This window comes from Zeus faber (genome assembly GCF_960531495.2).
Source record: "Zeus faber genome assembly, chromosome: 9".
NCBI lineage: Eukaryota > Metazoa > Chordata > Actinopteri > Zeiformes > Zeidae > Zeus > Zeus faber.
In genome coordinates, this window is record NC_137197.1 from 19,907,122 (window position 1) to 19,923,531 (window position 16,410).

The 16,410-nt window shown below is 42.8% G+C and overlaps 1 protein-coding gene across 1 annotated transcript; it reads right to left on the bottom strand.

Moving 5' to 3' along the window:
* Positions 1-723: 723 nt before the first annotated feature.
* Positions 724-15,064, bottom strand: jam3a (junctional adhesion molecule 3a). The gene is made up of 9 exons (XM_080006484.1): positions 14,958-15,064; positions 6,259-6,327; positions 6,056-6,169; positions 5,643-5,795; positions 4,753-4,955; positions 4,101-4,200; positions 3,210-3,339; positions 1,742-1,787; positions 724-1,594 (listed from the first exon to the last, which is right to left on the bottom strand). Exons 1-9 carry the CDS (start codon positions 14,998-15,000, stop codon positions 1,559-1,561), a joined length of 894 nt encoding a protein of 297 aa, XP_079862610.1. The 5' UTR covers positions 15,001-15,064; the 3' UTR covers positions 724-1,558.
* Positions 15,065-16,410: the final 1,346 nt, after the last annotated feature.

A 16,410-nucleotide genomic window follows, 5' to 3' on the forward strand; every position in this document is an offset into this window, starting at 1 on the left:
ACATTGAACAATAATATCAAATGAACACTGGACATTTTACAACAGTTCCTGAGTAATTACACAAATCCTTCTACCGAAAACTTTGAACACTAATACTTTTGTTTCAGACAATGTACTGTTATTGATGAGAGACTGACAAGGTCAACACTGCAGATACACGCCGGACAATAAGTACTGTAAATTTATGCCCAACCAACAGTTTATTGCCGTATTTACAATTAGGTTAGCTGTAAATGTATCAAATGTATCGAACCCAGGACCTTCTTGCTGTGAGGCAGCAGTTCAATTCCCACCTGGGGCGCTCTCCCAAACAGGAGCCTTTCTGTGTGGAGTTTGCATGTTCTCCCCGTGCTCACATGGGGTTTCCTCCACCTGCCATCAGTAAGGACCCCCACCAAAAACATGCACAGATCACCATCGTCTGACCAGCGCTGGACACTTGGTACCAGGTCCCCGGGCGCGTCGACGAATGGTGCCCACTGCTCCTGGCTGCCCCCCCGGAGGAAGGACAAAGCCAGGATGGGAGAAATGCAGAGGCCACGTTTCACTGGCCACCATCCAAAGCATGTATGTGTGTGTGTATGTGTGTGTGTGTATATATATATATATATATATATATATATATATATATATATATATATATATATATATATATATATATATATATATATATATATATATATATATATATATATATATATATATATATATATATATGCGCATGTGTTGTAGTGCGGTCATGTGACAAATAAAAAGATTCTTCTTCTTCTTCTTCTATAGAAATAAAAATAACAAAAATCTTATGTTTTATGTACAATTAATACTGATTAAAAACTGGACAATATGTCCAATAATCACAAAATAATTCATAAAGCACAGAAGGTCACTTATACACAGAAACAGCACTTTTACCAAGTTTATAGTACATAGTGAATTGCAGCATAATGGGATATATGTTGTCGGGATTTATTGACGTTATTTTGTACCGGGACATACTTTTAATCATCTGTAAATATCATTAACGCCAATTCATTGTGCCTCATAAGACTAAGATCAGCAGCCCTCAGGATTCCTCTACGTATCGCCTGGATAACTATGATATTTACAAAAGAATTGTAATCTTTCATCCACATGACCAGAGGATGTTTTAACTTGTAATTTTTATATAACACGAATCACTTTGTAAACCAGTCCAGGTGTAGAAAAAAAAAAAAGAGGATTTGTCCGAACTCTGTGTAACGGAATGCAACTTCCAGCAGCTTCTACCGTGAAACCATAATGAAACCTCACAGCTTTGAGAGTGTACTGATTGTATCATAAAAGTTCTGATGTCACAAGAAAAAATCATAATAAAAAAATAATAACAATTTGAAAAACCTCACTGTCGTGGTGAAATAAAACTTTGGCAAAATTGGTTGTTGTTCTTTTTTGTATGTGCATCGTAGTATAATGTGCCATGTTACATCTCATATTGTGTCTCCTCGACTAGAGTTGTTGCGAGCTGACGTTTGTAAGTTTCTTTCTTTTCGTGGCTTCCTCTCGTCCCCTTCCTCCGGTGTCAGATGACAAAAGACGATTTGTGGCGAAAATGGCCCTAGACGACGACGACGACGACAATAAAAAAAACAATGAAAAAAACAAAACAAATCAGGAAGGAGTGGGTTATTAGAAATATCATTGATTGCAATCATCATTTTCAAACAGAGTAAAAAAACAAAAAAAACAAAGTTGGTTTGTTTACCTCGTCTCCGTAGTCCACACCGTCATCCTGAGCTGGGAGTTTGTAGCTGAAATTCAGAAACACAACATTTTATTTCTTCATAAAGGTGAACAGATAAAAAAAAAAAAAAAAAAAACAGCAACCTGCAAATGCCACAAAATATCATGATAATCCCACTTCATCGAATCATCATTGGATGCCCCTACAAGGCCGTTAAGTGTTGCAGTTTATGTTTGATAGTCAGTTTATAACAGTTTGAAAATAAAGAAAATATAATAACGTAAAGGTTTTATAATAATATAAGAAGCAAATACATTTATTAATGTGACCGTGATCTTAAAGCAACCACAATATGAGACCGTGGGAAAAGTGCATTATTCTTAACGGTACGATGTCACTTCCTTTATGTTTGGCTCCTGTAATTACCGTTTTTTTCCAAAATTAATAATAAAAAAATGATAAACTTGCCAGTCAAAAGTTCCTGTAATAATGTTGATACAAAGCGTAGCTGCTCCACATCCCCGACGGCGCAGATGACACTGGCCAGCACTTACTGGCTCTCACTTTCACTGCGCCACGGTGTTTGTTTCACCCTCTGATTCGCGCGTGCGAGCCAATCTGCCAGGCCGAGCACATCTGGTACCTACACCGGGGGGTCCATCCCCGCGCCCTCACTACCCGGGGCTCCGGGGAGCCGTGGACTGAGTGGCCGCTGGAGATGTGACGGAGTGTCCCCGTTACGCGCGGTTACACGCGGGGATTTTTTTTGTTTTTTTGTTTCATTCAATTGAAAAACACAGAGTAAAATAAATAAATCTACAATGAAAACACACTTTGTTTGGAAAAAAGATCGCTCTGATCTCATCTGATCCATTTTGCCATGGCAACAATGCATTTCTTTGCATGTATTTACGGATGTAGGCTAAAATAAATAAAACAATGAATCATGATGAGTTAGATATTCAGCTCTGAAAACACTAGAGAATTGCGTGGTTTTACCCACACTTGACGACAGTCTGACAGAGCGGGATGATGACAAAGCAGCGTCTGAAATCAAACCTCGTTTCAGTCCGTACGATGTGTGTGCATTATGGGATAGGACAGGAGGAAGTTTACATCACGGGCACAAAAAAAATTCCTCTCTGATCGGCCCGCCTCGGAATTCTCGGAAAGGAATTCTGAGAAAGCAAAACTCCTGCAGCGCACACCGCCACATGCACACGCACACCCTTCTCCCTCTCCCATTTGGAAAACAGTAGCCTTAGTTTTTTTTAATTTTATTATGACCGTTTTGAATAGGCAAATTTAAAGAGTAAGGTTTGCAGAACGTAAAAAAAATAAAATAAAAACGAAAAAAACAATTGATTTTCAATTTTAGCGTCGACACGGGGAACCTGTCGACAGTTGATTAGCCGACACATTTTAACATCCCCAATGTTGACCCCGCCCTTCACAGGTTTTTAAGCTGTACGGTGCACGTTGTACTTACTTGTTTTCACCGTGGTCTTTGCTGGAGAAACATCCATGTTTATGGGCGTGGCAGATCCCGACAGTCACACAGATCAAGGCAACCAGAGCAGCAAAGGACTTGAAGAATATTCCAACGATGTCTACATCATCTGATTTTTTTTTTATTATAAAAAAAAAAAAAAAAAGACATGAAATGATTGGACACATGAGATCTTAATACAAGGTAAGACAACACAACAGGCTACTTGAATGAAATCTTAATTAAATCTAAACATTATTCACCCTTCATAAATGAACAGCACAAACACATTATGACCCAACAGGTGAATTACTATCCAGCTGGATCTCTCTTGTCACCCAGCGCCTTTATTTTATCATTGTATTATTACCACGGTCGAATGTATTGTAGTGTAATGTATGTTGTAATGTATCGTAGCATTTACGTTGAACGTGATTCGGATTTGAGCTTGTGAAAAATTATTTTGACGAGACTAAAATGTAATGTATTTCTGTTACGCACGCTACAGTATTTTTTTTTTTTTTTTTTTTAAAGAAGAATCTTTATTAGTCACGCGACACACCACAGTACGACACATACACACACACATGCACATGCTTTGGATGGGGGCCGGTGAAATGTGGCCTCTGCATTTGACCCATCGTGGCTTGTCCTTCCTCCGGGGGGGCATCGACGCACCCGGGAAACCCATATCCTTGAATTTGTTATTAAAAAAACCCAATAATATATATATATATATATATATATATATAGTAATGTTATCAGCAGAAAATTGTGAAATGGCCAATAGAGAGAAAATGTTTTTTGGAAGTAGAGATTATGAACGAAAACATATCCCGCACACAGTGAGTCACACGCTGTGGTATTTTGGAAAGGAGTGGATCCACTTACAGACTTCCATCACCTGTGGGGGACACTGAGCGTGTCCCGCATCGTTCTTGGCCTGGCAGTAGTACTCCCCCGCGTCCGCCTTCCTCACCCTGCGGAATTTCTGTGAAAATAAATAACATACCCAGAAATTATGTATGTAAAAAAATAATCTCTTGAATTTGAATAATATAGCATAACGGCGTCAGCTAAGGCCGGCGTCACACCCAATCCGACAAACTATGGAGAGGGTTCACATCTCTCAACTCACTTTCTTATTGGATTCGGGCTTAAAACGAAGAAAATAAATTGTGTATATAAAATAATAACATTATTGATGTTAAAGTTGGATGTCACCCTATTCACTATCGAGTAAATCTCTTGTGTGTATAATTGTGTGTATTTTATTTTTTTGCACTTTGCAAGCACTTTGGAAAGGGAGTTTTTAACTCTCCGTCATGGAACATGGTAAAACTCCTCCCTGCTGTACTGGAAAAAACAAGCGCTCCCATTTCTTCAGACATATTTGTGACGCCAGACTCAGAGGCAGTTCATCCGACGGCCACCAGGGGGAGGAGGAGGCTTAAAAGCGGGGACGCGTAGAAACAGGCTGCAAGAAGCAAGACGCGTCAAAGCCACGGAGCGGGTCCCCCCTCAGCCCATCTGGGTTCCTCACCAGGCCCCCGGTGTCGGGGTTGACGGTGTAGGAGGAGTTGATGAACCTGGGGCTGCTCTTGGGGTCCTGCGGCAGCTCCTCGTTGTTGTGGAACCAGCGGTACTGCGACGCCGGGAAGCCCTCGTTCTCCAGGCAGCGCAGCTCCGAGGACGTCCCCACCGTGACGGCCACCGGCACGCTGCAGCGCGGCACCACGGGCTTCACTGCACACGGACAAGCACCGGCGTTACCGGCTGCTGCCGAAACACAAAGCGCTGCGCTCCGTCTCCAAGGAGAGGGGAGGGGTGGGGAGGGGGAGGCGTGGGGAGGGGGGGGAGGGCGGCTTTTCAGGGATGTACCGAGGAGGTCGAGTTAAACACTTCATCAGCCCCTTTGAATGAAATGCATTATTTATTCATGGTGATAATATTCACTCTACTTCCGTCAGGGTGGAGGTCTGGCTGTGGCTTTCCCAGGGGTGGTTCCAGCGGGTACACAACCTCTTTTATCCCAGCAGGCCTTGGGGTTTTTGAATAAATGTGTTTCATTTTGTATTCATATTCTTACATATTACATTTTGTTGTAGACAGCGGCGTTGGCTACCTGCTCGTGTGTGGAGCTCTGGTAGTCAAGTTGACAGTGATATTTTATTTTATTTTCTATTCATTATGTGTTTTTACTGTACTGTGTGTTGTGTATGTGACTGCGAGCTGTAAAGCAAACTGGCCCCGATGAGGTATTAAAGGTTACTACATACTGTAAGGTTGCTGTTTATTACCCTTAGATCTCTGTCCACTCAGCCCTCACTATTTCATTTTTGCCAAAGATCAAATGACCGTCGATGGGGGAAAATGTTGGCTTTTTGAAACCCGAAAAGTGCCTTTTCAGGTTGCGATTTTTCCCGGCGGTACCTCTCACTGCCAGACTGATGAGAATCTCATCAAAGTCTCTTTGGTCGTCGATGGCGGCCACTTCACAGCGGTACTCTGCCGTGTCGGCGCGACTGGTGTTGAAGATCAGAATGTTGGCCGGCTCTCTGAGCTGAGCCCTGTGCTCCAAGTCGCCTGGGAGGGAAAGGGAAAAAAACAAAACAAACAAAAAAACGCACACACACACACACACACACAAAACAGGCGCTCATTGAAAAACAGTTCACGGCTGAAAGTCTGGACTCAGCAGCATTTTCAGCACTTCACTTTGACAAGTTGGACGAAGACGTCTGCGTCCGTCAAAAAAAAAAAAAAAAAAGAAAAGAAAAGAAAAGAGAAGAAACTGGCAGATTTATTCCCAAGTAAAGAAGCTTTACCCCAAAAAAACTGCTTACCTGATATCCTATTTTGAAAGTACACATAACTGGGAATGCCATTTTTGATCTTCTTCCACTCGATCCTCGGGTTGTTGGTCGAGATTGACTCTATTAAACAAGTCAGCTCGATGGCTGCGGAGGAAGCAGAGAGCGGTGGCAGACGGGGAAGAAAGAAAAGCTTCTTGAAACCGGGAGGCCCGACGGGGCTGCCGGATACTTACGCTCAAACTCATTTGCCCACACGATCTTGTCCGTGGTCCGGAGAATGACCCCCAGCGCTGGAACTTGGCCTGGGAATCAAGAAGAAGCCAGTCACAACCGCCCGGACTCCAGTCGGGAGTGGGTGTGAAAAAAAAAAGTGAAAAAGAAAAAACGAGCGCGGCGCCCGGGGACGGGATTTACGTAACCGTATCTTATTAATTACGTTCCGATCGTTTCCCCGGAGATGAGCACCTGAGGCCGGAGCCGCGGATGGTTCATTTGCGCCGTGCGCGTGCGAGCCGCCGGATAAAGCCCATCCCGTCCCTACACGAGCGGCTTTGTCGGGAGAAAATCCCCCTAAATGGAGTCACACCGATGCTCTCGCGCGTTTGCGCCGACAGTCGGAGGGTTTGGCGATTGGGGGGAAAAAAAGGAAGGAGGGCGAAAGCGTCCCGCTCGAGGCCCGCGCCCGGGAAAAAAGCTGGACGGAAAACAACGGCAAACGACATTTTCAGTGATTTCGGATCAGTTGTGCTCCTTGACTCTACTCGGTGGCGGTTGACGTCACATTTGACACGGCCTTCCAAAAATGGACGAACACATGCTTTCGAAACAGTGTTTGTCGCCGCTGTGAACGGTCCCGTCGGAAAGCATTCCGCGGCGACAACGAAGGTGATGGAAATAATAACATCAGAGATTTTCGAGTCTTTTATTCTTAGCCTTCTATTAGCGGGTTTTCACGGCACATTTAAAAAAATATATATTTTTTTTAGTTCACATAATCCCCGTCTTTCTCGGCCTCCAACGTCATTTTTGTTTTGTTCGTTTGTTTCGAGTCGGCTCTCGGGGAAGCGTCCCATTAGGTGCCGTAATTGCGCCGACGAAAGCATTTAAAGGCTCTCGCTGCTTCTGTTGTCATGTGTGGGAACAAGCCGTCGCAACAAATTAATTTGCCGTTCTCAGCGGGAGTTAATTAGTACTTAAATCTACGCCCGATCTCGCTCGCTCTCCGAGGAGTCGTTTTGGTCCCCCCCCCCCTAATGGCGCTTGCGTGATGAAGTGGGACGCACGCGGTGACTCACGGCTCGGACGCGTATTCTCGACACTTCGTTTGACGGATCACAAAAGCAAAAAAGCAAAAAACAAACAAAAAAGAAACAGAAGAAAAAACACATTTAATCAGCTTTTATACTGTATTTACCCAAATGCAGAGTGAAAAACATCCCAAACGCAAGTGGGCCGACGCAGGTTTTATGACGTTTTGGTTTTCAGCCTATTTTGGATGTGCACTCCTTGTAGCGATGAGCGTCATTTGGTAAATGCCAGATTGCAAAGGCGACATCTTGTTATTTGATGAATCATAACTAGATTTAGCCTAAAACGGGGGTCTCAAACTCCAACTGGCCAGGGTGTCTTCTTCTAGGGGCATCAAAGGTAAAAATAACTGAAATAATAATAATAATAATAATAATAATAATAATAATAATAACTGGAACCGTCATCATGAAAAAATTAAATCTTTGTTACATTATTTTTTACTCTGTTTTATATTCCGAAAATATAAATCGAAACTATATTGTTTAAGTCAGCTTTATGGTTTCAGAATTAAGTTGAGTGCCAGATTTAACAATGTATTATAAACATGTAGAGGGCCACATTCAATTGTCTCTCGGGCCGGATGTGGCCCCCGGGCCTATGGTTTGAGACACCTGGCCTAAAAATGCTTTGCCTCATCATCAGAAGTACGAACTGTGGAGGATCACGGCGCTTAGCCTTCACGTCGTTTACTCAAAAAAATCGTACTCTAAAAAGATTTTTATGGCGGAAAAAAAAAAAAAAAAAAGTTTTTCATTATTCCAATGGATCAGATGGAAATGGAAGCGTGTTTTTTTTTTAGCTGTGCATGTACAGCGGTGGAGAAAATTCAGGTTCAGAAAGTAAAAGTCCCGCCAGGCTTTTGCTCCGGCCGTGCGCTGATGCGGCTCGTTCCCTCATCAGCTGGACCTCCCCGTGGCCATACATAGCAAATCCACATGGGATCTTCCACCTCTGTTTACGTTCCAGCGAGTGCCGGTACTAAACTTAGATTGTCTGCTCCCCACTTAATGCCACGGAAGTACTTTTATACTCCACTAAGTACTATTATTGGACGGCGCAGCCCTGCTGTGTAATGAGGCCCATTGGAGGGAGGCGTCCCGACGAGGGGGTTGCATTAAACGATAATAAGCACCCTGGATCTGAGCGGGCGGCTTATTTAGGATGCCTCCAGACAGTAACCAACGTTGACGTGTTGTTTCTTTATCGGCGACGCACACTTCACTTACCCGGCCCCCCCCAGCGTCGGCTCTGCCTACATGTGAAATATACATCAAAGCGGCATGACAATACGGCGGATCGTAATGCGAGCGGGCGACAAGGCAAAATGAGGGAATAGTGTCTCTTGGATCTAGTAGTTCGCGCTAATCCCGGCGGTGGAGGCGGCCCGGGTCCCGTCTGGAGCGTCCCTTCATGTCAACACGACGGCGCCCGTGATTCGACTTGACTCCGAGGTCTCGGCTTCCGTCGCCGCTGCTGACTTTCCCACCCTGTGCATCGGCGGCTATTTTTATCCCCGCAGTGACTGGACATCCTGGGAGACGCCTCCCCCTCCAGAATATGGATAGGGTTTTTCTTTTTTTTGGGGTTTTTTTTTTTTTTTCCCCCCAGTCTGTGGTATGAGAAAGCTCTGTCACTCAAAGCAGCGCCACGGCTCCGCCATACAAATGAGATTAAATGAACAAACGGGGAGGTTTGGCTGTGAGGCTCAAACATGAAAAGAGTTTTGATTCTCTGCCTTTCAGTGAGAAGTCAGGAAATAAAGTTGTGCAGTGGTGGGAGAAGTACGCAGAGCCTTTACTGAAGTTGAAGTACAAATACGCACAAAAAAAAAAACAACAGATAAGTAAAAAAGTAGAAAAGTCCGAGCTGTAAAATGTACTTAAAGTATTAAAAGTAAAAGCACTCATATTCAGACTATAATACTTCATAAAGTACTACTTAATTTTTCTTTCTGCAGATGAGTGCTCAGCATATCCTGATGTGTCCTGCTGTTGATAGATATGAATAAAAATCCTGATTTAAAGAATGTGCATGGATATAAATGCATATTTTCGAAAACAAAATACATTAATATAAATTCAGATAAATAAATAAAAACTAAAGTAACATAATGGTTAAAAATTAAATTAAAAAATGTACTTAAGTACTTGTACTTTCTTACTTTCCACCACTGCATTAAGGGTGGTTTAAGGCACCGGTACGTTAAAAAGTCATCACAACAGTTGTATAGTTAAAGAAACTCATGAAACATTCCATTGGCACTCTTACAAAAAGCGACGGCATTGACTGAAGGAGTTGAATAAGAGCCTCAAGATGAATAAATATTGATGAACTAAAACACTTTTACTGCCGTTTTCTTCTTTATATTTTTTATTACATTGCTTTATATTATTATTTAACATTTACTATGCTGTTGCCGACACCGCAATTTTCCTCTGGGGATGAATAAAGTATGTATCCATCCATCACACTCAGGATCCGAATCAGAATGACTTTAATTCGGCAGGTGTAATTACGTGTACTAGGTACTTGTCATGGTGATTTTTGATTTTTGTGATGGTAATGCTGATTGTGATGGTGATTGCGGTGGCGTTCTGATTCTGATTGATCCATCCATCCATTAATCCATCCATCCGTTTAAGGACATACTGAAAACATGTAGCGGGCCATATTAAATTGTCTCGCAGGCCAGATGTGTGCCCCGGGCCTGGTGTTTTGAGACAGCTGGCCTAAAAATGCTTTGCTACAAAATTTGAAGGATGAACTGTGGAAGTTCACAGCTTTTCAGTTTTGGTTTCACAGCTTCATGTGGGTTACTCTAAAATTCTGCAGGTTAAAAAGTGGAAAAATCCAGGATCAGATAGTAAAAATCCTCCTGGTTTTTGCTCCAGCCGTGCAGTGACGCAGGTCCGAACCCGGATTTTCTACCTCTGTGCAGATATTTACATTACAACAAGTCCTTTCTATCTATCTATCTATCTATCTATCTATCATCCACCCACCCGCCCATCCATCTATCTATCTATCTCTCCATGCATATATCTGTCTATGTATCTTGGTCACTCATAGGGTAAATAATGACTATAGCGCTTTGGTTTTTAAATAGAGTGCATGTAAAAACTAGGTTAATCTAAACACAAGTATCGTTCCACAGCCACTGCACTGCGCCTGTGCTTAATCTCAACTCTTATTGTGTGGCTTTATCTGGAAGCGACATAATGCAGACCAGTGACTAGCAATGGCCTCTTTCTTGTGTTCCCAGCTCCATCCTCACATCCTTTTCGGGTCCCCCCCCACCCCCCAAGTAAAACAAAACATTTAAGGCCGTGGGAAAGAATGAACACAGTCAATTAAAAAAGACAATGGCGAACTAAATGCTAATATGTTCTGAGCATAAATGCATTCGTAGACATAATAGAGCATCCCCCGTGGCACAATGTAGTCCACCGAGGCGAGTTTTATTATTATAGAAAAGAAAAAATAATCCCAATGCTGGTCGGAAAGCCTACGCGAGCTGTTTTTAATCTCTTTGGTTGTAATTGTAGGTCCAGAGTGTGTTCCGAGGAAAATACTCACTTAAATAGCCACATTTCCCAATCCTCTTAAGCACATGAAAACAACTGCCTGTCCCCGTCCCCGTCCCCTCCCCAGATACAAAGTTGTTGATCCAGCATATCTAAAAAAAGCCTTTTTTCCAAGACATTCCAACGCGGTCATCGCACAAAAAGACTCAAAACCCCCAAACTATGACACATTACAACATGAAATAAAAGGACTTTCAAGTTCTTTTTTGAGCTTTTTCATATTTAATGATTATTATGAGGGTCAAATAACTATATACTATCATTTTTTTATTAGATTACGATTTAAATAACAAAACCGGGGGGGGGGGGGGGGGTGCTATTTTCACGGTTTTCCAGTGATTCAATTTCTAAATACAAAATTCAAGGACTCCAAGCACCTCAAGGACCTGGTAAGAACCTTGTTGTGCACCGGTGACTAAGGCGGAAATAGAGCAGAGGCTCAAACATCAAACGATCCGAGTAAAACGTCGGAGCACATTGAGGGGGGTTAGAAACGGTTTGAGAGGAAGCTGTTGCCTTGGATTATCCACGGTGAAAACAAAACAACAAACAAACAAACGAGGAGGTTTCAGGATTCTCCGAAACGTCCCCTGTGTCACGCAGATGGTGCGACAACTAATGACGAAAGCTCTCATCGCGTGCGGCTATTCACAAAACAACTGGGTGTAAAAGGTGAATTTACCGTCTTGCGTTCGGGACTATTTGTCGTGATGGGGTCCTGCAGTCTGCAGGGAGCTCAGTAAAAAGACCTTTTAACACCCTGACCCTGAAGCTGTCCAACGTGATTCCACTGGGGCCGTGGTTCTCAAACCTTTTTTAGTAGTGCGCCCCCTCTGAGGGGATTCACTGGCACAAAACATTTTTTGGGAGGAAAAAAAATGAAAATTAAAGAACATAAATGACGTAGTGTCTGTGCGTGGTATGTGTTGCTCTGACGTGAACGTTCAAAAGGTGCAGCTCCTAACAACTGATGATTTGCTGATTGAAAAAAAGGCTGCACTGAAAATATTTGCTATGGCAAAGAAGAAGAAGAATCATTTATTATTTGTCTCAGGTGAAGATATCAAACTTGTGTATGCTGACTTCATTAACCAGAATTGTATTTTTTATTTTTTAAGTGACACTTTTTTGACATTTTGCCCCAGCCCCATTCGAGAAACAGTGCACTAGGGGACTTTAAGCATCTCATGAAGTAACTGGAGATGGACTCCATTTGGACTCACTCACTCTATGCACATGCACACTTGAACCTTTAATGTTGTTACTGTATTATCTGCTTTCCCCTGTTCATCATGTTTATTTCACGGTACCTTATGTACTTTTGTTTCCTGCACCCTTAATGTTGATGTGATGCTTGATGTGATGCTTGATGTGATGCTGCTGTCTTAATCAGGACTCCCTGGTAAATGAGACTCCTTCTCTCACTCAGCGTGCTTCACTTGAATAAGCCGACCGCACTCGGGTTAAGGCGATGTTCCCAATATTGCAACCGTCATGTAAGCACCGTCGCCCGATTATCTTTATCGAAGTACAAACAGACTTGGATTTCTCCTCAATTGTTCCATTTATCGTGACGTGTTTACACCTTAACCCGGATATGAACGGCGTATTCAAACTGCGCCTCGAAATCCAGCGATTCCACCGCAGATTTTTTTGGCCCGGAAAGAGCTGTTTGGGCAGATAAACAACGGTCACCACGGCAACCGCCGGTTAACAAACACACTTTCGGTGGGAAGGTGAGAGCGTTTTTATGTCCACTTTGACGAAGGAGCTTAATATAGTGACATATGGATGAGATGGGGACAAAGTGAAGAAAGTGTCGCAGAGGACTGTCGACGCAGGTTTTTCCCGGGGGGTCGGGGACAAGCACTTCCTGTCAATAACCCGACTACGCCACTCGCCGTGTAAACTCTGGGTTTTCTGTCATGTGCATGTAAACGCACTGAATGAGACCTTCCCTGTTAAATAAAAAATGAGTAAAAATACTCCCTTCAATTATTAAACTAGATATCACAAACATCTGTTACGAGCGCATAGCACGCACTAGACAAAAATCCATCTCATTTCGGGATCCAAAAAATATCATTTTATGAGGAGAGTCCCTGAGGAGAAGCTTCGGTTTGCTCCTGGTTTCATCATGCCCCCGTTGAGATGAGAAAACAACGGCTCGGACCGCGCAAACCGTCCCCCAATTTATCATGTTTGATCGACTCCATAAAAGTCCAACAGAGTCTAACAGATGGTTCGCAGCCGGCAGCCAACACATCAACCATCCACCCATGAGCACGAACACGGAAATTCAACGCACGCCTTATGAAAGGTTAAAAAAAAAAATAATAATTAAATATAAATTTGGGACATAAAGTCACATTAAGTGAGTCAGCGCGACGGGGGGGAAATATCACGGAGCATCAGCCACATTACATCCATCCCAGTTAACCCACTGGAGGGCGTGGCACCACAACTCTCTGGCTGCAATTTAACCTCGGAGACATTTAACACCCGCCGCTGTCCTTGACCTCAGACCATCTGGGAAACCTTCATTAACCACTGTCAATGTGACCACGGAGGTAAAGAGGTAAAAATACAATAAAAAAAAATTAAATTAATTAAAAGAGAGAGCGAGTGCCTTATCCACTCTAGGGCTTGGAAAGAATCCAGCAACGATAGTTTAAGGGTAAATTTATACAATAACACATGGGACTATCAACAACATTATGAAAAAAACATTATTATTATTATTATTATTAATAATAATAAAATCAAAGATAAAACTGTATTAATTACATACATATACTATTACATAAACTAAATGTGAAGCTCTCTGTGTTCACGGTTCAAATTAATTGTTCTGTACATGATGATACTGGTAGCAAATCCTAGTTTTCATCAAAAATCCTTCCTTTGGATGCTCAGAGTTTTTATAAGATAAGTTAAGATAAGATAAGATACGATACGATAAGATACTATATGATAAGATAAGATCATATACGATAAGATAAGATACGATAATATACGATAAGACAAGATAATATACGATAAGATAAGATAATATACGATAAGATAAGATAAGATAAAATAAGATAATGTTCGATAAGATAAGATAATATACAATAAGAAGAGATGAGATGAGATAAGACAACGATAGAATAAGGTTAGATAATATATGATAAAATAAGATAAAATAAGATAAAATAGCATAAGATAAGATAAGGTAATATACGACAATATAAAACAAGATACAATAAAATAAGATAATTCCGTCGGAACTTCAGCTCTCATTTGAGACCCTTAAATATGAATATCGTCCCTTTTTTTTTGTTGCGAACGCACAAACATCAGTCCTCTGACACGACTCACACAGCCCCGGGACTACGACGCACACGACAAATGAAAAAAAGATTAAAAAAAGTTCCACAAGATGAGGATCGAACAACAGTTTCGCCTCGACGTGAAGAGCTCGGTCGTTCCGTTCTCATCTTTCGTGCGACGGTCGCACTTTCCAACAACTCTTAGAAACCCGCGACTCCCGGGCGCGTCGCGAGTTCAATGAAACAACGTCAGATACGTTCGCTCCGTCGCGAACTCCGCCCGACGCGAGACGCGAGTTCTACAGGTTCGTTTTTTTGTTTTTGTTTGGTTTTGTTGGTTTGTTTCCCTTTTGGCGTCTCGTTCGAATCGAACCACAGCGGCCGTAAACACCACCGGCTCCACCGCTCGACGACGCCGTCGCCACCTCCTCGGTTCACCCGGAACACCCCCCCCCCCCCCCCCCGCGAATACACGCACGGCGGCGAAACGAACGCCCCGAGCCGCGACACGTCGGCCGAGGCCAACGGAATAACGACGGAAAGGAAAAACGAAAAACCGAAAATCCCCAAAATCCGTGAGAATGAAGCGGTTCGTCTGACTCGGAACGAGAACGCACCACGGCGACGGAGCGAGAGGAGCCGACGCCGGATTTCAGCGCGTTCGCCTCCTTTGTTTGTTTGTTTGTTTGTTGTTTTTTTTTTAAATAACCAAAACGAGGGACTCACAGATGCCGGAGAGGAGGAGGATGACGGCGGCGGGTCCCGCCATCTTGTCGCCTGCCTGTGCGGGTAGCGGCCGGGCGGTGCTCGGTGCTCGGTGCTCGGTGCGTGTGTGTGTGTGTGTGTGTGTGTGTGCGCGGGGGATGGAGCGCACCGCTGCCGTCTGCGGCAGCTGGATGCTGCTGGGTCGTGCTGCGCCGTTCCCATGGCGACGGAGGGCTACCGGACCGGAAGCGGCGACGGTCACACGCCGGAAATTCCTCCACGCGGCGGCTCCGACGGATGACGCGAAAGAGATGGATTTATCATATGAGGTCATGATGATATAGTACGTACACCATGTACATAGCATATATAATATGTATTGTACATGGTATATACATGTGTCAAATTGTATACCATTTATATCTACTATATAGAGATATAAATATTTCACATGTACTTCAATTACAATATTCCACATATCACACATGTATAAAATATACATTTACTATTAATGTACTAGATAGCATATATACCATATAGATAATATATTTACATATACCAATACCATATATGGTATTTTGACTGAAGTTTTGATATCAAACGGGAACCTATTTGCACAATTATATATATATATATATATATATATATATATGACAAAATTAATTCAACGATCAAAAACAAAAAATATTTATACATATATATACAGTTTATATTTATATAAAATAAATATATATTTTATTTCCCGTTTTTGGTTGTTGAATTCATGCCATTCTCGGTACATATATATTCATCAAAAATACAAAAAAACACAACTGTTTTTTTTTTTTTTATTTGGGATTTTTTTATTGAGAAATTTAATTTAAGTATGATACACCGATTGACATCACCAGTGGTTGAACCGTGACGTTTAATCACTTTAATCACCACTAATATTGTGTAGCTTCCCCTCGTGCCACCAAAACAGCTGCGACCCGTGGAGGCGTGGACTCCACAAGACCTCCGAAGGTGGAAGTTGTGAGGTGGGGCCCCCATGGATCAGGCTTGTTGTTCCGGCACATCCCACAGATGCTCCATCGGATCGGATCCTAACCCCGACCATCCACATGATGTAGAAGAAAAGGTGATTCATCAGACCAGGCCACCTTCTTCCATCGCTCCATGGTCCAGTTCTGACGCACATGTGTCCATTGTAGGTGCTTTCGGGGGTGGACAGGTGTCAGCATGGACACTCTGACCGGTCTGCAGCTACGCAGCCCCATACGCAGCAAGCTGTGATGCACTGTGTGTTCTGAAACCTTTCTATCATAGCAGCATTAACTTTTTCACCAATTTGTTCTACAGTAGCTCTATTGTGGGATCAGACCAGACGGGCTGGACTTCCACCCGCATCATTAGCCCATGGGCGCCCATGACTCTGTTGCCGATTCAACGGTTGTCTTTCCTTGGACCACTGTTGGTCGGTACTAACCACTGC